We start from the raw sequence: 25,077 nt of genomic DNA, 5'->3' as shown, positions 1-25,077 counted from the left end.
AGTCCGGCACAAATTTTTTTCTCGCTCTTCGTCCTTTCTTTATGTTTTTATTTTTGAAATTTTTATAGCGTCCCTCACTTACGCATTATTTAACTATTGTCACCTCGCTGCTTCGCGTCGCAGTCATAATAGGCGCTTCGCAGTGCGGAAAAACAACACTCGAACGAATCTTAATCGGAGAACAATAAACGGGATTCCACGGCAGTTGCACTGTCGTCGCGCTCGCCTATCGACGACGAGGCACTGATCGAGAACGGGGAACGCAGTCTGGCGCAGCTTATCTGGCGTGCCGGCTACGTATACATTGCACGCAAAAGGTACAGCGGACGCGAACGAGACCAGACGCAGCAGGATGAGGAATAAGGCGAGCGGGGTTGGACTTATCTAGCGCAGATACATGTTACCTACGGCATTGCGTTCACCGTCTCGCACTCGAAGCGGCGATGTTCGCACTTGTTTCGCGAGGTGTCGGTGATAAGACCCGCAATGCACGGACCGATGACGTGAGATTGTTGTTTTTACAACGTCCCCTAAAACAAAGAAAAAAAATCCTTCATAACGGCACTTCATGGGCTATAATTCTGAGATAAAGAGAAAGAGAACGTACTGGAAGTTGAGCAGTAGGGGAGGAGCAAGACACTTCTGTGGCGTGGAAAGGGGGGAGGGGGATCTATAGCGGAACAACAAGAACGACATATCATCTCACCTCCCCTACGCATTGCGTTTGTTTTTTCTCTCGTCGTCCAAAGTACAGCGTTGCAATGTCGTGATTGGCACGCAGGACGACACCGGATGTGCAGGAGGACCACGTGATCGCTCATCCTGGACCAATGAGTGAGCAGGCAGCGCTTCACGAGGAGCACTACTTAAGCGGTGTCCCGGGTCCCGCGACCTCAGCACGGGTTCGCCCTTTCAGCCGATGCATCCGCGCGAACGAGTTTGGAGAGACTTCTACATCGTGACTTTTCGTTCGGACCAGTTCTCAGAAGCCACCTCGTGTTTGAGACCTCGCGTTAGCGTCTACCATACTCCGGAATGGTGTCCACAGCTGCGGTCGAGTTTATGGCGGCATCGGTGAGTCGGTCGTCCTCTTGCTCAGTTTTCTTCCTTAAAAAAAATGTCAGCAACTCAAACCTTACAGGCCGAGCTATGCTGATAAGGGGAAACACATTAGGCATTTACTTTCACTTTCTAGAAATGAGAAAGTTGTGGGCTTTGCTTCCTAAACCACATCTGGGTATCTCGTATCTCGTATATATGTGAATTCCAGTTGTTACATGTGCAATCAATGGTATACACAATCATTTGTTGGCGGCATCAGGAGAACACAATGAGCAATGCGATGCGTGCCGAAAATAATAACACATAGTCATACGCCCCTTATACGATAGCGAGACTGTAACAGTTCAGATAACAAGCACAATCATTTCAATATTTTAGAGCTGCGTGCTTGAATATAATTGCCCTTTACGGGAAAAAAGGAGAGTGGCATAGATACCTTGTTCATTGTCTTCTTGCTAGCCATATTACGCAATTTATTGTGTGTGTGTTCTTTTTTTGTGTGCCCCAATACTACCTTCTATTCTATTTTGCAAGCAGTTCTTGGCAGTTAGTAACGCATGGCCAACCAATACTTTGGCTCTATTAATTAGTAGAAATAAACATTTTTTCCCGAATAAACACTGCTTCCAGTTTTTGTGTGGACCTTCAAGTGGGCTAGATCAAATTTAAATAAGTCGTTTTGTAGCACTGATATACATATGTAGATACACACACACACACACACACACGTATATATATATATATATATATATAAGTTTTTGAACTGTCTTGCAGATACTCGCGTGGGCCTAGAAATAAATAATACGTAAATGCAGGCTGGTCCATATAGATGCATAGTGGAAAAACTTGCGCACAACAGATGGGGCACAACAAAGAATTTCACAAGAACCAGTGATCTGCACTGGTCTTTATGAAATTCTTCGTTGTGTCCTCCTCTGGTGAGCTAAAATTTGCCACTATTAACCCTGATTTTTACTGAAAATTTTATGAATGAATACCTAAATAGAGTGGCTAATTCGATCACTTTAACGTGCTTCTCAGCCCTGATCCGCTTTGTTTTTTTTAACTGTACAGTACTGAAGAACAAAACGCCATACGTCACGGTCTATAACATTATCGCATACCTTTTATGCAGTGTCGGGACGTGACGAGCTTGAACCAGACTGACAGGTGTGAGTTTGTTCGTTCTGATTCATCATGTGCCTCCAACATGGGCTACGTCAACTACATAGAGGGAATCTACTGCCTCTTCGGCCCCGCACACTTCGTGGAATCTCTCATGCTCACGGTAAGAGCCCTGTTCAAAACAGCGGAAATTTTTGTGATCACGTTGAATAATGCATAAAATAAAGTGCATAGAGTTTTGACGTAACAGCGCTCGTGGCTTAAAGTACAAGAAGTCACTGCGATTATGAAATAAATGGGCTTGTAAATTTCTAATATTCGATACCGCTGTGACGCGGACACTTTTTATCGCGACCGGGAACTCATTGGAATGCCGAATGGTTCCTTTGCGCAAGCTAAAAAAGAACGCCAAGCGCTGTCGAGAAATTCGATCTTGACCGGGCTCGATCGCAATCGGCAATGCACCATATGTCGCCGGTACAGGTTACAGTCACCGTCAATGCTATCCACACCTCCGCTTCTGGTACCTTCGTACTGCGTCAGACAGATACATCTCAGCTGTCAGAATTTTCTATCTTTATGAATAATCGCAGTGTGCTACCACAACACAGACTTCTCGCTTCTTTTTACAACGATTGTTATTTTATGCGCACTTGGCACAACAGCAATTCTAGAATTTCATCCCTTCATACCAATATTTAGTATTTTAGCATATTTTAGAATACGTTTTCTCTACAAGTTCTTTTTCGTTTTCTAAAGCTACATGTTTCCCTTGACGAATGCCCGCGGCAACAATCTAACACCTGAGTTATGTTACTTCGAAGGTGTAAATTTGCCATTTGCCTCTACAGTGACGGCAGAAATTGTACTTCTATATAGAGAGCTCCAAGAAATACATACAGTTATCATATATTTCTTCAACTAGTTTTCGATTTAGAGATTTATTTTGCTATCTAAGCCTGTGAGAGAACTGCAACTCATGGAAAGCTGGATCTGCTGGATTTTCCTTTCATGCTTACGCACGCAATAAACAGCTGTGTCCGTCGCGTCACGTCGTAAAAGCATCCCGCGCCACATGGGCATGACAGGAATTGCCCCACTTTATGGATGTCCCTCAAACAGCGTCGCAGCCGCAATTATACGTACTTGTGTCGCAAACAAGGTGCGATGAAGCATCCTCAGAGATAAGAGCCATTTCAACGACCAGATGTGGGAAGGGTAATCACGCCACAGCAAGCACAACAGTGACGTGTATTGCATCATACATTTGTCCCAGTTAAAGGTAAATCAAGATCAGGCAATTCTGAGCGTCGACACCGCGAGCGAAAACGGGTTTTCATGAATACCTGCATTGTGCTAATAAGAGAAGCTTTGTTGGTGACTTTGGTTGCCACGTTTAATTGAGCTCTAAATGTATACAGTTCTTGTGAACAGTGAAATTGGCGGCGGGTCCTAGACGTCGCCCGGGGTTCCAACACTTGGGCCAGGTACTTTTTAATGTCAGAATAGCGCGAGTTAAACTAGACACATGAGTTTGTAACCGGCTAAGGTTTTACGAAAAATGACGCCATATGCATGAAGTGAATGATGGTGAAGAAGCTTGCTCCGGAAGTTAAACCTGGTAAACCGTGAATTATTATTATTAATATTATTATTAGTAGTAGTAGTAGTAGCAGTTGTTGTAGTAGTAGTAGTAGTAGTAGTAGTAGTAGTAGTAGTAGTAGTAGTAGTAGTAGTAGTAGTAGTAGTAGTAGTATAACGAACGCCCGTTGCAGCGCCCCCTCCCTACTGCGCAAAAATCGGCGGATTTGACTAGCATTCGGAAGCGCCACGTGCCTTGGAACGGTGCTAACTATGGGAGCACCCACGGACGCCGGTCGCGTCGGTTGCGTCTCGCGTCGGGGCTCGCGTTTTGATGGCGTAGCGTCACTGGCCCAGCGTGCCCTCTCGTCCAAGAAGAGAGACGCGCGAATCGCGTTCCATTCTGACCCTGTCATTTGCTCCAGACGAAGCGTGGCTACTACGATGAAATGGATGGGCAAGGCTCGAGCATAAGGAGCAAGCTCCCAAAACATTCAACATTACGACGGAAAAAAGGCGGCAACAAATGAGTTTTTCAATATTGCTCCATTTGATTTTCGGCTCATGGAAGCAGCAAGAAACTCTTGGTAGTTAACACTGTGATAGTGAAAGTTTGCAATCTTTGACCATGATAACTTCTCACCAGACTAGAGGCTGCTAAGTTTGAGGACACGTATTCAATGTGATTATTAGCAGCTAATCACATGAGCAAAACATCGTCATTTTTTTTTTGCCTTATTGGCCTGAATTATGGGTCCACCATGGGAACTCGTTGAGTTTGGCTCTATCTGTTACTGGCTGTGGTAATAAATGACTCTATATAGCAACCCCGCTTAACCGATACCTTGCTTAGATACGGCTGAAGTTTGAAAGCACGTTACGCTTCTGGGGTCTGACTTGTCTTTCATCCACTGTCTCATAGTACCTGGTCACATAACGGCCAGCGAAAGCCTCAAACAAGACTATACTCGTCGACAGCTTTTCTTGACAGCACTGTGGAAGCTATGGAGCCGAACCGCCTGCATGCGTGCGCGCCAGGAAATAGTACCTATTTTTTTTATTCTAATAGCTACTTGGCCCGAATAAATAAAACTTTCTTCATTATAAGGATAGAACAAGTATGGGACGCTGTTCATGAAAAAGAAGTTATCGTGCGCCCTAGTTTTTTTTTTCTTTTTTATTTCTTGGACGGCACCACGTTTTCCGCACGCCGGCTGCGTCTGCTGCTTGCTCTTGCAGCGGCGAGCACAGCATCGGCCGTGGAAAAGCTGCTCATCGTTGGGACGCGCCGTCTTTAATACATCACGCATCAAACTTTCCAGCCTTATCACTGGTGGCTGCGCAAGCTTTGAAATAAGCTTCACTGTTCGCGTCTTGCGCGCAATCTTAACAATGATCTACAACAATTGTGAGGCTTCTCGAACACTGAGGCGCAGTCTGCGCCGATCATTGCTGACAGCCTTTGAGGGCGTAAACCGAATACAGCAAAACTGAAACAAGACAGGCCCGTGGCCGGATCGTGCCGCAACCGGCCTTCCATTTCGCTTGTACCAGGGCTCAATATCGTAAACGTTAACATTCGATCACGTGTGGCGCGTACCCGTATATACTGGGCTGAACACGGAACCTAAACTTCACTGTTATAAAGGCTGAATAATGCTGGGAAAACGTTCTGAACAACGGAAAATTTTATATGTACCAGTATATAAACAGCACAGTAACTAGCTCCATGTATGCACTCTCATCAAAGTTTAACTCTGACGTTCCCATTTTGCATGCATACATTTTGCTAAACACACTAGCGCAGCGAGCAAGCGAAAACCGAAACTGGAACCGAAATCGGCTGCAAGCTGCCGGACTACTTGCGTAGTAACACAGATGTGCGGAGGCCCCGCCTCCGTAGCCTTCACTCCACGGAGGAAGGAAAAGGTAAGGAGAGGCCCTGACGTCACTCGTTGTGAAGCCGCGATGAAGCCGGAAGTCGGCCATATTGAGTAGGCAAATTCTCCTCTCTTGTTTACATATGAATGCGAAGCAGAAGGCGCGACTCCCTCTCCGGTTCGGAAAGCACGTGGGCTGCGCAGCGCGTGTGTCGTGACGATCCGAAACTAATGGAACTGGGCTCATCACTCAGAGCCAGCGGGACACCTTCAGCGAAATCGCTTCGTCCGAGTAATAACAAAGAGTAACAGCTCACTGACAACGAAGCAACTGCGAAAGAACGCGCGCTAGATGCACTGACAACGGCGAGTGCTTTCACGTCATTAATTCAGCAACTGTACAGACAACACGATCGGTCGTGCGCCTTCTACGGTTGCATTCCGCCACGCGACTGACGCAGCGTCCTGCCACTGTGTCCGTGTTCCGCGTGAAACTCACCTGCGTCAGCATTCTGCGACCGTGGTGACTTTGAGCACGGTGCTAGTGACAGTTGAACGTGGTTGCTGTTACGTTGAGATTACATGCAATGCTGGTGGAGAGTGTACCAAGCGGAACAGAAAAGGTGTTTTAATACGCACATGCAAGTTGTTACTGTACACACACAACACGAAACTACGTATGTGCACATGGTCCTCACGGCGTCTTGCTGGGCTCAACAGCGTCGTCCGTTGTCACAAGCAGGAGCACTGCTCAACCGTCACTGACCTGCAAGGCGTTCGTCGCCATTCAGCTTCGTCATGGTGCCCAACGCCATTTCGCTGAACACTAACTGCTTCATCCGCGTCATCCGCCGCACGACACATGGATATGCACTTGTTCTACGCACTGTTGAAACCCCATGATGGACAAAGAGATTTGTAAACGTTGCTAAGAGTAATGTAACAGCCAGACGAACACTGCGTAACCAATAACGCGGCGCAGAGCACAGATATTGTCCGCCACGGCTCAGCACGAGACCTGGGGAGGCACACATTCCGCCGCCAGCCGCGGCCGCTCACAACTAGATCAGCTTCACTGCGCAACACGTAACCATAACAACGCCGCCATTGTGCCTACTGAATATGGCCGCCATGATGTCATTTCCGCCACATTTTTTACGCCCTGCGCCGTCTGGGCATGCCCTCTCCTTACCTTTTTCCTTCCTCCGTGCTTCACTCCAATGTCAAGAAAAGCTGTCGCCGAGTATAACAATAGAGAGTTTTAGTACTGCGGAATGGTGCTGCGTACGCATCGCGCAAGCGCCTTGCGTTACGTGGTGTCGTTTGCCACTAATCGGCTTCTAGTACGCAGTAGTACCCACGTACGTAACGAGCGTGAAGCGTGTTGCGCCATCTGGTAGATCAAAATAGAAGCACGTGTTGTTGACAGCGAATGTGAGCCACTCCAAGTGTTATAGCCAGATTATGGCCGTATTTTAAGCCACAGAGCCGGTCGGTGCTTGCCACGGAGGAAGGAAAGGTAGGAGAGGGCATGCCTAGCCGGCGCAGGGCGTGAAAAGTGTGGCGAAAATGACATCATGGCGGCCATATTCACTAGGCACATTGGTGGCGTTGCTATGGTTACGTGTTGCGCAGTGGAGCTGGTCTAACAGTGAGCGGCCGTGGCTGGCGGCGGAATGTGTGCCTCCCCAGGTCTCGTGCTGAGCCGTGGCGGGCAATATCTGTGCTCTGCGCCGTTATTGGTTACGTAGTGTTCTCCTGGCAGTTACATTACTCTTAGCAACGTTTACAAATCCCTTTGTCCATCACGGGGTTTCAACAGTGCATAGAACAAGTGCATATCCATGTGTCGTGCGGCGGATGACGCGGATGAAGCAGTTAGTGGTCAGCGAAATTGCGTTGGGCACCATGACGAAGCTGAATGACGACGAACGCCTTGCAGGTCAGTGACGGTTGAGCAGTGCTCCTGCTTGTGACAACGGACGAGGCTGTTGAGCCCAGCAAGACGCCATGAGGACCATGTGCACATACGTAGTTTCGTGTTGTGTGTGTACAGTAACAACTTGCATGTGCGTTTTAAAACACCTTTTCTGTTCCGCTTGGTACACTCTCCACCAGCATTGCATGTAATCTCAACGTAACAGCAACTGCGTTCAACTGTCACTAGCACCGTCCTCAAAGTCACCACTGTCGCAGAATGCTGACGCCGGTGAGTTTCACGCGGAACACGGACACAGTGACAGGACGCTGCGTCGACCACGTGGCGGAATGCAACCGTAGAAGGCGCATGACCGATCGTGTTGTCTGTACAGTTGCTGAATTAATGACGTGAAAGCACTCGCCGTTGTCAGTGCATCTAGCGCGCGTTCTCTCGTAGTTGCTTCGTTGTCGGCAAGCTGTTAATCCCTGTTATTACTCGGACGAAGCGATTTCGCTGAAGGTGTCCCGCAGGCTCAGAGAGATGAACCCCGTTCCATTAGTTTCGGATCGTCAGGACACACGCGCTGCGCAGCCCACGTGCTTTCCGAGCCGGAGAGAGAGTCGTGCCTTCTGCTGTACATTCGGATGTAAACAAGCGAGGAGAATTTGCCTAGTCAATATGGCCGACTTCCGGCTTCATCCCGGCTTCACAACGAGTGACGTCTGGGCCTCTCCTACCTTTCCTTCCTCCGTGGTGCTTGCCTTCGATGCCGCCATTTTGCTAAACGAAGTCTCGCGCTGTCGCGAACTTGTTCGAGAGCGGCGCGATCAGCTCATACGTACGCACGCACGCATCTCATGCGTGCGTACGTAACGCGATACGTGCGCGTTGCGCTCTGCGCATGCGCACTACGCAGAACGTGGCGTCCTTACGTACGCAACGCCGCCACGTACGCAGCGTACGCAGTACTAAAACTCTCTAATGCTCGAAACCAATATAAATAAACTAGGTCTAAAGTAATATGAACTACAGCAGTAACCAAGAATTTATCTTGATATAGTCAAAGTTGCGAAAAGCGTTTCTGAAACATCTGGCTAATCAACGCGCCACACCAGAGAGGGTGCCACCGCCTCGGCAAACCCACGATTTCATAGACCTGGGCATTGACAAGAGCGTGAGAACAAAGGGAATCACTGGATTCTCCATTTGACGCACTTCCTATAATTTCACGGTTGGGAAGCTGCAGTAAGCGTAGAATTTAGAGTTACACCAATTCCTACATAACAACATTTTTTTAAGTGCGATAGCCTTTCTTGGGGACCTCTGACACCAAAATTTTGGTCCGTCTGTCTGTTTGTTTACAGTAACAATTTTCTTAACGGCACCTAACGATATCTTAAATGGCCAACCTCATCCGCAGCGCCCACCAGTATTGCTCAAGCTTCAGCGTTCATACATGCGCGATTGTCAATTAAGGGGCAATTATTGCGCATTTTGAAGCACCATAATAACACGTCGATGTTTTGTATGTGTTCCTTTATACTAGAGAATGCACACGCAAGTAACTTAGGACCGTAGGGTTTATCACGCTGTGCTTACAGTGCAACGCGATGCTCGAAAAGGCAAGTGTTTCCAGCGTTTTGCTAAGACGAAACGGTGGTGGCACCTGTCCGTCGCTTTGCGTTCTACACCTTATCGCCTTTTGAGACAGGCACGCATCTTTCTCCATGGGCGCGCACGCCTTCCTTCGTTTTTTGAAGATAACTGCCAGATGGCGCTCGTGTCTAACTGTCTCAATGCACTAGTTAGCCTTCACTACACAGATCCAGACTCTCTAACGCAGCACTTTAAGAATACAATTCACCGATTTTATCGTGCAGAACATCCAATAAACGTTTTGTTCGCACTCTCCACCCGCAAGATTATCGTCTTTAGACGACATTTGCAGTCAAACATGCAGATACGGAACCATTTTTTTTTTTCATTCTTCTTGTAAGTACTGCGTAAACGTGACCTGCTCTGTATTAGGAGGAAGGTACAAAAAACAGGTTAATACTGGTTGCTTTGTGGTATCTGGAGTTGCCTTTATGTTCCATTTTCTACGCATCTCTTCGTTTAATAATGTATTACTATTTTCTACTCGCAGGTGATGTGGTTGCTGGTGTTGTTCGTCGCTCTCGGCGTCACGTCAGGTGACTTGTAAGTGATCATCACTGCACCTGTTTGCAATGACTTCCCCTCTTCTCATACTTGTGTAGGGGTGATCGTTTACCCGTAGACATCTAGTTGGTAAAAAGTCAGAGATAAATTTAAAATAACGGAATTATTACCGTAAAATCAGTAAATATATTGTATTGCCTTCATTTAGGTTGCAACGAGAACATGCATGAAAATTTTAGTTAATTCTTTCTCGGCATACTTAATAGGCCATTTAGATAATAGTAAAGAAGAAAAGCTGAAATGCATAGAATGTGTTTTTATATTGCAACGTAGACAGGATAGCTCAATTGAAAACATTCGTAACACTTTTTTAACTATGATAATTTCTCTCGGTCTATTCTTGCTAAGTAACAACAGTGTGTCACACTGTGCTCATGTGATAATAAACTGCTTATATCTATATACACAACAATAAAAAGAAAATTGACCTTTCTAACAAATTTTTTTCCAGCCTGACCCCAGCGTTGTTCGTCATCTCAAAGACCCTCCGCATGTCCCAGAACATGGCAGTATCCTTTGTGCTGCAGAACTGTGACCTACGTTTGCTTGACTAAAATAGCTCATCATAGTCGAAATTGTCGTCTTTCTCGGAGTATTTCTTCGTTATACCATTTGTATTTTTTTTTAATACGTCTCATACTGAGACAAACTTCCGATGTTCTCTACGTTTACAGTGCAATTATTTGCCATTATTCACGAATCTATTTTTCAAAACTTTTCAACAAACTAATTCTTCTTTAAAGCTGAAGGCACTAAGAAAACATTTTTTGAACATTTGTGCTGTTAAATACACGACTCACATTAGTGTGCTGGTCACTATGCCAAAATGTTCTCGCCTTTTAATTGCGGTGGTTTCTAATAAAGCAGTATAACGTATCTTTATATCAAAAATGCCTTGACTAATGTGCATGGCGTCACACTCCTCGCATTCGGCAATGGTTCGCCGGACATCTTCGCTGCCCTGGCGGGAGTGAGACAAGGATCATACGAACTTGTCATTGGAGGCCTTATAGGTAGGTTAAGCTCGATAATCCTTCATAAAATTTGCTTAATGTACATTGTTGCACTACTAAATAAATGAAATATATTTCACGGGTTAAAAGACCGTTGTATGTGAATAACACGTTCATTTACTTATACATTGCATTACTGAACGTTATTCACTACAAATTTTAAACTGTAAGGAGATTGTGCTTCCTTGCAGGTCAGGCAACATAGTCTGTTTTCACGCCATTGACGTAAAATAGTCGGCGGGAACAGTCGTGAACGTAAAAACAAATGTCAAACCAACCATCAGTCAGCTCTGCACTACAATTGAACATTAATGGAGCGTAACGCATGCCCCACCCCAGTAAGCTTCAATTGTTAGTTTGGGCATAATTGTCTGTGAACGAAGCGTCATTGCTTTGTTAATCAAAATATTTATGCTATAAGAAATGACTTACTCATAAACGTTCAATATTACCTAACCAATGCTATCAGCGTCAACTGGCTTTATACAGTTCACGTTATTGAGCTCGCTCATTAACAACTTCAGGAAACGTATTGTCATGACTGTTAATGGCAAGCGTTAATCCCGCTTCGCATAACGTTATTTTAGGGGCGAAGCTCCTTAAGGCGTTGGTCTGTCCACCCCTTGTATGTATGTAGTAGTGCGTAGCTTCCGCTGGCACATAACCGCTCGAAAGCCTGTATGTGCCACAGGGGATGCGAGATGAGAGATGGCGGTACTTGGAGTGTTCGCTAGATGGACGCATAGACGGATGGACAGACAGACTAGTAGACAGACGGACGGATGGATAGACGCGCGGATGTATGGACGTATGGATGCATGGACAGACAGGCAGACAGACAAACAGATTGATGGACGAACTCATGAACGGACACATATACAGACGGACGGACGCATAGATGGATGCACGGATGGTGGCGTGGACGGACGGAAGCATGGACGGGTTGACGGACGCTTCGCCTCCCTCATCATCATTACTCCATAGATATTCTGTGTTTTTTTTTTCCAGAAGGAATAATTCTTTACTAAGGGCAAACCGTATTCATCTGCGCAGGTGGCGGTATATTCGTCACCACCGTTGTTGCCGGTTCGGTGTTCCTGGTGGCACCCTTCAAGTTGGCCTCCCGACCATTCATGAGAGACGTCGTGTTCTACTTCTCCGCCGGGGCTTGGGCCTTCTACTTGTTTTATACGGGATCGATCACCATGATGCACGCTATAGGTACGGCTAAATGTTCGTTTTACTGAGATGTTTTTATACTACATACGGAAAAATATTAATATGATAAAAATGACGAATTGAAAGGGATCAGTTAGCTTACACTTATTGTCGACTATCCACGATGTTTTCTCGTGTTTCCGTACAGCTTCCACGCCTATTGTGGCATGGACTTGTGTAATATGAAGAACGCTCTTAACGACTGTATCATACAACTGCTAGGTACTTTCATACTATGTTGTCAAGCTAAAAGCAAGAATTCAAAAGCAAAATCATGAACAAACTTTTAGTAAGAATTGTGGAAGAAGGCATGCTATAGTGGGCGTCAGTAAAGGGAGAATTCCAGAGTAGAGTGGTCTTTAAAAAGAAAATTGAACTTCAAATAGAAACAAAATCAGCAGGCAGCCCTTCAAGACGGAGTTTTCTTTCTGAACACGCAGGTTTCATCTGCCTCTACTGCGCATACATTACTGTTGTCGTCGTGAGTGGAATAGTTTACCAAAGGTACCTGGTCAAAGAGCAGGATCGCCAACAGCGAGACACAGAAAAAGCTGGCCACGATGAAAAGCCTCCTAAGAACGGTAGGTGCTTCCCCACTCGACCAACGCTTCTGGCGCTGACGGTTTGCAGGCTCGTATATACTGCCAAACCGGACGGGCGCCATGTCTTGCGTCGGCAGCGCCATCTCACCTTGGTGCCTGTCACCGGGATCGTGCGCGTGGGATGCAGAAACCCGCCTCCGAGCTTTTGGCAGACGGCTTCACGCTAAAGTGCAGCGCAAGTGTCCTTCTCTCCTTTGGGTAGGAGACGGTCTTCCGAGACCCGCGTCGGTAGCGCGCACTTTCACACAGAGGTGTGGCTGCTAAAAGACGGATTCAGCGTTTCTGTGCCTTCACAACGCACGTAAGGTATACAAAAGCTGTCCTTTTGAACTTTTGTGATGCTACCACTTTCACCGTACTGTTACCGCACAATTTGATGGTCCTTGGCACCGTTGTCTCGCTTCTTGCAGGACTACCTCGGGAGTCGTAAGCTCTCCGAGTTCTCATTTTTTTTGTCGTTCTGGATGTTGATTTTTGCGAACTCGTTTGTGCTTTTCAACCCAGAACTGTATATATCTTGGTGTGAGAGCTTTGTACTGTATCCAGAGCTCATGAGAGTCTTTCGTGTTTCACTCATTTTTTGGCATTTCCTATTCGTTTCGATATCTTCAGTCACCTGCTCTGTCTTTCAGTCCCCAGTGCTGTCGTTCATCGTCTATATGTGTACAGTTTTGCAAGAGGACTGCTGTTCTGACTTACACTAGTTCAGTGCTGTCCTTGTGTGAAAGTTGTGACCGTTTTCTTCATTTTAAGCTGTATGCATCTGCTTGATATCAAGGTGTAAGAAAGCAGCCTTGGTGCACTTCGTTTTCGAGAGGCAAAAAAAAAAAAGCTATGAGCATTCGACTTTGCAAGCGTCGAACGAAGCGCATGTTTTGCATGGAGACTTCTTATTTGGTTCTGATATGTCATAAGCATGCAGCCTGATCATTGCGAATCACCTGCATTAAAGCATGTCACTGTCGACTGTAGCAACCTTTATGGACATGAACGTCGTTCAGCTGGTGTGTTTGTACTTTTTTGCTTGTTTGCGAAAAGACACTTTGACAGAGCCCCTTAAGCCTGCGGCTCAAGAAAAAAATGACAACATTAAGATGACTAAAGTTGCATGAAGAACAACGTGCCTTTAAAAAATCGTGTTTTTCTCCGTGGTCGCGTTGTTGTACTTTAAAGCCTTAAGTCTTCTGCATATCCTGCGTTCGAGTACTGCATTTTGCTAGCCAATTTAGAATGCTATTCATGCGTGGTTTGTATTCGTAGTCCTAAAGAGAGCTATGAAAAATTCTATTTTTTGTATAGAGACGCTGTATCTGTGTTGTGATATGATAATTAAGATGGTTTTAAAATCTAGACAAAGAGTAGAATATAATCAGGACTAGCTAACATAACAAAGTGCATGCTAACTTCACAAGGAGGTCATAAGCACAGTGCTGCATGTCACTGGTGCTTATGCAGAGTGAAACGAAAGGGCTCGTTTTATTTCAATCGCAGAATTAATGCGAAGTGCTCGAACGCAGGACAAATGCCTTAATTCTTGGGTCTTTGTCTTCCAGGCCCCCCAGCGCTAAGGTGGCGCCTCACCGCCCACAGTGTGGTGTCCCGCCCAAGAGCGTTGTAGCCCCCAACAAAACACACGCATGGCAAATGCCACCCGTAAAGCTTAAGACACAAAATGAGTACGTACCACATGGCCAACCCACCCCACAAAAAAAGAGAACCACCAGGTATCACAATCTTGGTCACAAGAACAGGTACATCACTACGTAGTCAATTAAAAGGCAACGCAGCAACGTACTTTGTATTTAGCATAAAGGAACCACGAGAAGGCCAACGCAAGGGCACGTCGGACGCAAACGCTGCCGCCTCTCCGGATCGAATGTGTAGGAAGATTACGAATGCGAACGGAGACTGCGTGTGCGTCCGGAGTGGTCTTGTGGAGGTCTTCCCGAGTTCGTTTATGGTAAATCTTTACTGGTACACATCCTCGAAGGTACCTGTTCTCGCAATCTTCTATCTTACTCAATTAGTAGCATGATGTCTGCAACTATATTTCATGTGCATCTCTTTGGCACTTCGTTTCGGTTACAGAAGCGTCCACAGTTGCAAGCGAACTCACTTTCAATGGAAGGCGGCACTCCTTAGATGACCCGGAGCGGGCCTATGTCGTGCCAATCGGTAAGTGTACTCGGTGTAATTGGCAACTTCTATTTGCGTCCTGTTTTACAAGAATCAGAACGTCGTTTGCGGTTCCGTGCGAATGCTTTGTCATATTTACTCCTCTATTTAAATGCATAGTGAGCAGCAAAGCGACAATAGTAACGTAACAGGGTTTGAATTTCATAAAATGTATTTGCTATTGGCTAGACCACTGTTGTAATTTGAGTGGCTATGTTGAATCTACGTGCATGAAAAATTTAGGGGTCTAGTACAGGAAGAAACTAACAGCGCCTTGTGCCTGACAGAGGCCCCTCATAATGTGAATCGAACATCTGGAGATCGATGCACAAAGCGTTATGCCTATGTGTTTGCCCATTGAAAAGACGCAGTTAGTAACAGTATAGATAGTGGCATCAAGGTTGATTAAGACTTTCTGTGGGGAATAAGTCTTCATTCACTGAAGCGACATAAAGGGACTTTCTTGGGGGCCATATTTATGGTCGCATGCGTTCCTATATAGCTTAATCGCAAGAGTGTTGTTGCTTGGCAATCTTCATCCAATATCATTTTTTTCTGCAGCTTTTAGATATTTGAAAACCGAACCAAGCAATGACATTGAAGCTGCCCGGAAAAACACAGAGCCAGATCCTGATGAGGGCGTCTATTACATCAACCTCGGCGCTGACAGCCTTGAGGAGGAAGTCGACGGTGAGTTGATCGTTTTGCATCGAATAATGTCAGATCAATCTCGTGGAATGCTTCCTTTTTTATTTGTATGGAAAAACAAGAAGAGCCAGTTACGTGAAAGTACTGCCTTGAGCTGCCACTGTTGTAAAAATGATTGTGCATTTCTCTGCTCTGCTGATGCAAGCAATGTTTATTCAGATCATGTATGAGAACACCCTGTACATCAAGCCGTACCATCAGTACTTGTCTCTTGCTGGTCAGTGTTAATTGACTAATGGGCAATGTTGCGTTGCTGGTTAAAAGATGGCTAATGCAGCGTACTGATAAACTGATCAGTAATGTCGCCTATTGAATGTTTTAACAGCAAGGTTGTCTTCCTTACATGTCAGTACAAGGTTTGACTTGCCCACCTAATTTATACCATGTTTATGCTATTCTACCTTCTTCTTCTTTTTTTTTCAGTGGACACACTTACCATTGCCGTCGACAAACCAAGGAGATCTTCAAAGCCGGACAAGCTTCCTTGCATACCAGACGAAGAGGAAAAGAGTTCGACGGGCCTTGTACTGGACGTGATCAACAAACTTCTCTCCGTTAATTTGGACGAGAAAGAGAAGGAGCCGTTCCTGATGTACCTCGTTAGCATTTTTAAGGTAGCTGCTTGTTCTAATTTTATCCTAGAACTGACACTTTGGAACAGTGTGACATTACAGGTGCTTCGACAAATGCAGTTGAGTCGACTAGTCATGGTTAAGGGGGAGCTGTCTATGACAAATGATGGCCCGCAAGACCAGCATGCCTGGTGAAAATTGGGATTTACTGACTGATTTACTAGTATGGTATTTATGTTATAAGCAATGATGGGTCATTAATGTTTATTTTTACACCCACTTTCCTTGCCCGGTTTGCACGTTGGATAAAACATGGTACGATAACAGCATGAATGCAGCTAGCAATTGGTTTCCATGACCCCTTAAGTCTATTGTGCATGTGTTTCTATGCGTCCGTGTACACAGCATACAGATGAAAAATTTCTGGTGTGAAAAAGTTTTGAAGCCCCCTCGCCCCGTCTCTTTTCGGTGCCAGCGGTAGACAAAATAATAATGTTGGAAGCCTCCATGCAAAGTTGTTTATCTCTGTTTGCTCTCTTTGTCCCTAGTCAAGCCAGTGGCTGTTATTTGGAAGAAAATGTCACCTTCACATAGGTTTCTAATGTGCATGATCACATTAAAAAGGGAACAGACAAACCCACTCGGGAAGCTGATACAACGTACAATGGTTGAGCGTGCGACAATGCCACATATGCGTTGGCAGTCATGTCCACAATGTTATCTGCCCTTAACATGCTTTTCAACATGCTTACTTGGTAACAATGCTATCTACGTTGTTAATGAGTCGAATCGAGACCCAGGGGTTTAGAAAAACTACACATGAGCAATCGGTGCAATAGTTAAACATAGTCTGCATGACTTTGTCATCCTTCGTCGAGGCAAGAACTTCCGTGATATGATGGTTAATAGCTTGCCACAAAACCGCGTCTTTTCTTGTTTAGCATAAAATTTCAGGAACGTAGCCGTATAGTACATGGTAACTTGAAGTCACCTTAACAATAGAACAATGCATAATCATATAATTTATTAATATTTATTGCTTATTGCTGTGCTATTCAACATGGTGAAGACGAGGTGAATGGACGAGTGCATGATAGTGTGAACACCCTAAGGTATATACACAATAACAATCCACAATTTCGGTTGGAGAGGCTAAGTGCTGGTTCAGTAGCAGCAGCTCCTACTAATACCTGTTTTATCAGGTAGTTTAACTTACCTCTGCATTTAATACCGATGGTACTGGGAATGCGAAGACTGTTCCGGTGCTCCTTCCTATAGTCATAGCTGCTGCATCAGCATCCTGTTGTTTTAGAGACTACGGGATATTCTAGACAGGTACTCTTGAAAATTCCGCTAAATATCCGCTGGTTCCTGCCTTAAAATTGCACAAGTTGGTTATATGACAAGATCATAACATCAATGATGTATAGCACCGCATATGCTCGTAAGCACATCAAAAGCGTGCAAAACGGAGGCGGTGTTGGTACTTGCATGCTGTTTTACTTTAGCACGTGCGTGTAGTGTCTGTGCGCAACTATAACTAGGATAAGCAAAACTGTCTGTGTCGCTCTTCGTCTTCCATAGATCCCTGTGTTCTTCACTTTGGCAATAACGACCCCAGTGGTGGACCTCACCCAGAAGAACAACAACTGGTGCCGCCCTCTCAACGTCATCCACTGCATTACAGTCCCTGTGCTCCTAGTCTGTGTCTTTGGGCGTAAGTATTCATCTTTCGTTTTGTACATTGTGTAGATTGTATAGCACCACCATATTATTTAGTATCATTTACGAACTTTTGTACGTTTCGTAGTGAAAATATGGAGGGACATTGCGTGGACTCTCCTATTCACCAATTATACAGTCTTAATTATTAGTAAACGGATCGTTTCCATTTTCCTTTGAGGCTATGCGTAATGACCCGTAAATCTTCACAAATATTGATCCCGCTACACTGTGCTAGACTTAAGTTCAATCCGGTTAAGGTTGTTCATTCCTACGTTTGCATCAAGTAGCACAGTAGGCCCCTTTTACAAAGACTAATTTAAAAGTGGAGGTCAGTACTATATGTAGATGACTCGAGGTATGCATGCACCGTACAACTTTTCATAGCCACAACGCTGCCAGACAATCGGTCGCATACACTTCCAGAACTTCAGAAAATTTGTATATATATATATATCCGCATCGTGTGATTCACAGCTCAAGGTCTTAGCCCACTTTGTGCACCCTAATTAATGCCCTGGAGCCCAGTAGAATAGAAAATTGTAGTGTTGTGAAGCTTGTTAGCAATAAGGTACGTTTCGTTTCCTCGCGAGAGATTAATACAGTGTTAAGATCTGCAGGAGCTACAGGAGTGTGCGTGGTCTGTAGAGTCCGAAGTGGAGGTAGCTTTTACTCTCTCGATAATGTACATGTTATATTGGCATTATGGTAAAAGCTTACTGAAAGCTGGGGGACATGATCTTCAACGACCTGTTCTCGTTTTAGACGGCAATTGCAACATTCTAACTGGCTTTCACTTGCAGTGGGCAAAGTGGAGATCGGCGGCGTGGTTCCCCTCTGGACGGTTGTTGCCGCTGTAGGTGCCCTGATTGGAGTGGTTGTGCTGTTAACGTCTGAAAATGACAAGGCACCCAAGTACCACTTCGTATTTGCCTACGCCGGCTTCTTTGTTGGCGTCGTGTGGATCTACGTCATCTCCATGGAGATCGTCGTCTTGTTGCAGGTGAGAGCGATGCCGGAAACAACTTAATTTTGTTTTTTCCCCAGTGTCACCTCTATTTGGTGCAACCAAGGGATACACCACTTGACGGGCATTCGGTTTATAGGGCTCGCTTAAATGTTTTTGCAGAAGCGGTTGCGAAACAAGCTTAGAAGTAAATGTTCTGAACCTTTCTGGCGATTTACATTACCTTGTGCTTTGACATGTGTTGCTAGCACACTGTCGAATAGTATAACGACATATTGCTCACCGAATGCTATTTTATGCATTGTCGATCAAAACTACGCTTGAAAATTCGCAGGGAAGTGCAGGGCGGTTAAATTTCTGTGAAGGACTCTCGTGTATCTTCTGCCGAAATTCAGGACAGAGTATTATTCAAAGTTTATTAGGTTTGCATGAGAATTGACATGAATGCTGGTAACATCACACCATGCATTGCTAATCGGCATACAGGAACCAGTGACTGCGTATAAATGGCAAATGAGTCACTGCTGATAACGCAGCACTACTGCAAGAACCTGTTTGTGCAAACCCTATTTTTGTTGCGCAGCTGAAGCACAGAAATGAATGAATACAAAATTAGTGCAGCTTTCACTGAGTCACGCAAGGCTGGCTTGGGTCATAGCAGAGCTGGTGGGCACCAGCTCTGCTATGAACCAACAGAGAACCTGGTTTCAACTGCTCTTGTTAACCATCCATACAGAATGCTTTGATGGTTATCGAGGGCTTTCCTGTTCATACTGAAGACATCGTCTCCTACGACACGCCACAAACCTAGGCCATAACTTCTCTGCAGTAAAATGAACAATTATAACTGTGATGGTCATAAAAACCAGAAACAATGGGGTGGTTAATGGTAGTGGTTTCACTGGCACGGCTGTATTGTGAAGACGTAATTGTCAGTGCGGGAACAATGTTAATCCCTGTCATATAATTTTAGTCATGTGAATGCAATGTTCTCGTTTTTTTTTTTGCAGGCCGTTGGCATTGTGTTTCGCATTAGTGATGGAATACTCGGACTGACAATACTCGCATGGGGAAACGGTCTTCTCGGTAAGTGGCTGGATTGTTTTCAAGTTCAGGCAAGTAGACCAGTAATGTAGCAAGGATTAAGTGATGTCCCATGCATTGACTTGACAAAAAGGTGCTCCCACTTCATATCTACCACTCGGAGGGATGACATCAAAGACGTGCTTTTTTTGTAGATCCAAAAGTTTGAAGAACTCAAAGTCTTCTGGAGTGTGAGCAATGATGCTATTTGTTTGCAAGCAAAAATCATTCTTTCCAGAAAGAAAGACAAAGCTGTATTGTATTTCATCTCTCTCATAGAAACCGACTTGCCGAATAAACGTACATGCTCGAACCCATGTGCAGTTGGCGCTTATCACTAACACAATCTTTCATTGAATTTTGTAGTGACAGTTTTGCGATAACAATTCTGAATAAACAAGAAACTTCTATGAAAACCAATCATGCAACGCAAGATGATCTAATCTGTATGGCCTTCAAACAAAATGGCTTTCAACGACCCGCGTGTCTTAAATAGTTGGTTGCATGTCCACCCAGGCCTCTTAAACGACGAGACCTTGTTATAATGACTCGAAATTATTTCAAGTAATTTATGGAATAAGATTCTCAGGTTAAACTTATGGGCATTTCGCACAGCCTCATTGCTTAACAACGAGGTAATGATAATTATCATGTGTGCCATTAGCCTTTCAGTCAAATGTTGGTGAGCAAGGCATTAAAATATTTTTAATTTTGTAAAATGCAACACTATCTTCATGCCTGTACCATGTTAAATATTATCCTCCTGAAACTGTGATGTATGATTACGTTTATATTGCTTCCTTCTCCAATGTCTTCATTTCCAGACTTTCTTGCCAACGTGAACATCGCCAGAAAAGGCTACCCACGCATGTCTATCTCGGCCTGCTTTGGAACACCCTGCCTAAGTATCCTTTACAAACTGCATGATATTCAAGTTCATCTATTTTTTTACGTATGCGTACTCATCTTCACGATTCGTTAAAGTCCACCCAGTTGCTGTTTTCCTAATTGTATTTCACCCGCAATAGGCATCGAGAGCACACGATGAAAGCCTGAAGGAAATCCATCAGGTCTTATATTTTATAGCTTATGTGTATATTCTGATAACATTGAGAAAGAATTTAAATTCGCAGACAATATACCTTCAAGAACACAGTTCTTGTTCAGGAAAATGACTACATGATAGGGCAGCCGATCTAAATTTAGACTCTATCGTGCTTCCCGCCTGCCAATCTAATCCGCAAAGAAATTTAGGGGCCGCTATCACCGACATTATGCTTGCAGCTCATTTGCTGTTTCTTGTGTCAGCATATCACCGACATTATGCTTGCAGCTCATTTGCTGTTTCTTCTGTCAGCATCTATTTGCACGCTCTCCTTAACTGCTTCCTACAGCTCTTCTACTCGGTGTTGGAATTCCATCTATTATTCAGTTAGCCGGAACAAACAGCGTTCTTGTGGTGAGTATTGGAGTTATTTTAGATAATATCTTCCATGCCATCATGTCTCAGTGCTACAGTAGTGGCTAGAATATCTCGTGATGGTTCTGCAAGATAATTGTTCTTTACAGCCGTCACTGAGGAATATTGAGCACTACTTCTCATGTTCATTTCTTTACCTGTTCTTCTAAAGCGTAATTAAAGAATTAAAGTCTAATTGTTGTATTTCGTGACACACACTAGTCTTCATCGTAGCAGTTAAGCAACAGTGAGCTGCATTCATCTACCAAATTCATTTGTGACGAATTCCACAGAAAATATATGACAGACAAAACCTGATTAGGTTGTGCTTTTGTCGCCCCAATACTGCGCCACACATTCTGATGGGCTTTGCAGTAAGTAGCGTGCATTGCCGCTCATCTTCTTGTGTACCATGAAGTGACGTAAATATGAAAAGTTGAGACTTCTTAATTTCTCCCGTATCAGAATTAGATCTCAACAGCCTGAAAGCTACATGTTTCATTTTATACTTTCTTGGAATGCATCACAGGGTACACCTGCTTTCTCTTTCTAAGACTTTCTCTTTGTTTTGTTTTTGTGTTTTTCATCACCAGCTTCGCTACACCAAGCTCATCACAGTGCTCTTCTCTGGTCTAGCCACCAGCCTATTGTCTTCAATGGCCACAATGCTGGCAACACGCTTCGAGAGCAAGCGCTTCTACGGTGGCGTGCTTCTTGCCATCTACTTCACGTTCCTCGTCGTAGCCGTACTTGTTGAATCTGGATTAGTGTGAAGAGACACACACATAGAACACACGTGTCACACGCGAAGCACAAAGTGCTTAAACTCAGTTTACTGCTGCCCTAAATTTCACAACGGAAGGAAACGCATGGGCAAAGTATGATGAGACGGTTTGCACAGCTTTCATGCACGTGTCCTTCGAACCACTTCATCAATCTCGCAGCTGTGGTTAACAAGAGGGCGTGGTGGTAACTGCATCAGGTTTTGGCTCCAACAGTGAGTCCGTGAGCGGAAGCGTGTCAAGCTCTGTGGACAGAACTTACCGGGCATTCGTGCTCTCAGCTAGTCGCTGTTTTTTTTTCTCCTGGTCCAGAGAGCCGGTCTTCATAGCTGGTGAAACTACATGACGTCCACGCTTTGCACGTGGCAACTGAACACAAGACACACGCGAGTCTAAGAGCCACAGTCGTTGGATCTTTGCATTCTTTGGCAGCCGCCTATTGTGAGCAGCTTAACTCGCACGGGTCGTCCCACTGAATAAAAGTCATGGCGAAACTACACATACACAAATACCACACGAGTGCTCGTTTTTTAATGCAATAATTTTGTACAAAGCAGAAAACCATGACGTCTGTCTGCTTGTGCATGGAGAGACTGGCGAAGGGGAGGTTGATTTTTGTGTGTGTGTGTGTGTGTGTTTTTCGCGTTCTGTGCACCGAGTACTAAGATGCGCGTTGTATACTTTTGTATTTAATTAGTTTTTGAGAGAACTCTTTGCTGCTGGTGGTGGTCTAGCATTTGCTTCTGGGACGGCATTGAAAAGAAACCCTGAAACGAATTGGATGATAATATACAAACCTATTGACATGCAGCGGCAGTTGTTCGAATAGTAGCAGACTGATTCATGGACTCTGAGTTAAGCGTGTAATTACAAGGCTTTAAGCACCCACTCTATTACAGCTCACCGCTGTGCCACCACGTTGACTTTTCAGCCAACTCTTCATTTAGGAAGCATTATGGTTTTGTGATGTCACCCATGCCGCTAATCATATCATGTTCTCGCCTTCTGTATACCGGAGGAAAGAACGAGAGTTACAGCGGTTGTGACGGCACTTAGTGGCGTCGAGACCAGCCAGGCAAGCGTGGGGCGTAGCCTCCGCCATCTTCCGTGCGCCGGCGGAACATCGCGGAAGGCAGGGCATAGCCCGTCAACTCAGTGAAGTTGTTGAGCAAGAAAAGCACGGTTTTGGAGGACTGTGGCCTTCCAGTGTCCCATAGTTCCTTCCATACAATGTGCTTCCTGTGTTGAGAATAATGTACTCTAGATCTGGACTAACCATTTACAAAATTTCCAAAGCCGTTTCAGGGACATTTTAACGTCGTCATTGTGGGAAAACTACATAACTATTTATTTGCATTTTCTTAAGGCTGAAGTATACACACTGATTGTTCCTGAAGCTCTTTTGAGCATGTATTTGTTCCTTCAAATGTATACACGTTATTTATGTCGCACGTGATAAATCCGCATTCTTCAAGTTACCGGGCTTGTACGACTCCAGTCAGTGGCAACATTTCTTGTTAGAATGATCTTTTTTTTTTGCTTCTTTTCTGAAAAACAAACTACATCGTTAGATCTGAAACGCAATCTTCTTTTCGGCCATCTTTTCGCTTCTTTAACTATGCTGTTCTGAATCTCTGCCAGTTCGGCTTTAGGTATTGGTGGCGTTGTGCATGCGTTGTACACTTCACCGTCGATACAACCAATAGTGCTGACATTTCTCGCTCCAATAGTGCCGTTTTGTTTTCGCGGCACCATTTTTTATGAAAAAGCTGGCTGTGTTGACACCTAGACTGTGGTGAATAAGCGAGGCACCTTTGAACACAACGAACACGAAGATGATTTTCATCCCCCGGTGCCGCCATGGTCTGGCGTTTTCCGAAATCTCTTATGTGGATACGTATGAGCCGTAACGGGGAGTTGCTTGTTGAGACTATTTTGCGCATGCATTTCTTACTTTTGTATTATTGTAATACTAGTTGCAATCTTTGTTCTGTACTGATCGCAATAAATTATATTCCTTGTTCCAAACGGCTTCGTGTTTTATTGATCAAGCTCTGCCTCTTCTGAACATGTACAGGGGCATTCAAAAGTCCCCAGACTTCGTTGTCATAAGATTACACCGACCTTTCACCACCTCTGCATGAACTATTGACGTGACCTCTGTAAAGGCCCGTCAGCAGATGAAACTTTTGCTACCTGTTAAGGAGCAATGAAGACAACCATATGCCACATTGTCATCATTGTGCAAGTAAACAATTTCAGTAGCTTCAGCAACTTTCAGACTTCGGTAGCGTTGGAATTGCCAAACTATCTATATAGTGTCATGCACTCGTAAGATGTCCACATAAAAATAGCAACACTCTTTAAATGCTAAGCGTACCTAAGACATGCATGCTTTCTAGTACTATAATACCACGAACAAGACGTGGCACAGTTGTTTCTCATCTAAGCACTTCCGGTCCAGCTCGTCTAGTTTTCTAAAATCAGGTTTTAAAAATAAAACTGGTAAAATAATTACAGTTCTGATTCAACACCAGTTTTATTGGTTACATATGGTACCGCAGCCTAAATAAGTGTCAGCATAATAAAATTATTTGATTGAGTTCTTTAAAAACGAAGACTGCTTTCTTGTGAGCATATGAGATTGTCGCGGCACCTGGTGGGTCAAATATCAACCTCGCTTTTCTTTCTACGCAGCCTCTGAAATCCACTTCAGCAGTGCCATAAAAAACAATACATATTCAAGGAATATACACCCGCACATTCGAACGCCGAGATGCGAGTGCCACCACCGGGCACTTAAGTCATGGATTAAAGCAGCCTTCATTCCCGCACCTTAATCCGTACGCCAACTTTCTGCAATCTGACGGGCTTAACAGACGTGAAATGACAAAATGGCCAGAATGAAGCCCAACGTATCACACGATGCCCTTACATGTTGGCGTACGAAAATTCTGAATTCACTCGTGAGATCCGAGCGAAGCTTG

General features: G+C 44.7%; 1 protein-coding gene across 1 annotated transcript; it reads left to right on the top strand.

The window, feature by feature from the left end:
• The first annotated feature begins 888 nt into the window (after positions 1 to 888).
• Positions 889 to 24,118, top strand: LOC142803769 (mitochondrial sodium/calcium exchanger protein-like). Its single transcript, XM_075889730.1, has 16 exons — positions 889 to 1,074; positions 2,198 to 2,350; positions 9,716 to 9,768; positions 10,241 to 10,299; positions 10,701 to 10,802; positions 11,856 to 12,023; positions 12,461 to 12,601; positions 14,711 to 14,797; positions 15,359 to 15,487; positions 15,929 to 16,119; positions 17,662 to 17,794; positions 18,603 to 18,802; positions 19,777 to 19,852; positions 20,674 to 20,754; positions 21,244 to 21,308; positions 21,902 to 24,118. The coding sequence occupies exons 1-16, from the start codon at positions 1,036 to 1,038 to the stop codon at positions 22,079 to 22,081; spliced, it is 1,857 nt and encodes a 618-aa protein (XP_075745845.1). The 5' UTR covers positions 889 to 1,035; the 3' UTR covers positions 22,082 to 24,118.
• The last annotated feature ends 959 nt before the right edge of the window (positions 24,119 to 25,077 follow it).

The sequence above is a fragment of the Rhipicephalus microplus genome, chromosome 3, assembly GCF_043290135.1.
Source record: "Rhipicephalus microplus isolate Deutch F79 chromosome 3, USDA_Rmic, whole genome shotgun sequence".
Classification (NCBI taxonomy): domain Eukaryota; kingdom Metazoa; phylum Arthropoda; class Arachnida; order Ixodida; family Ixodidae; genus Rhipicephalus; species Rhipicephalus microplus.
This window is presented reverse-complemented; position numbering and strand designations above follow the sequence as displayed.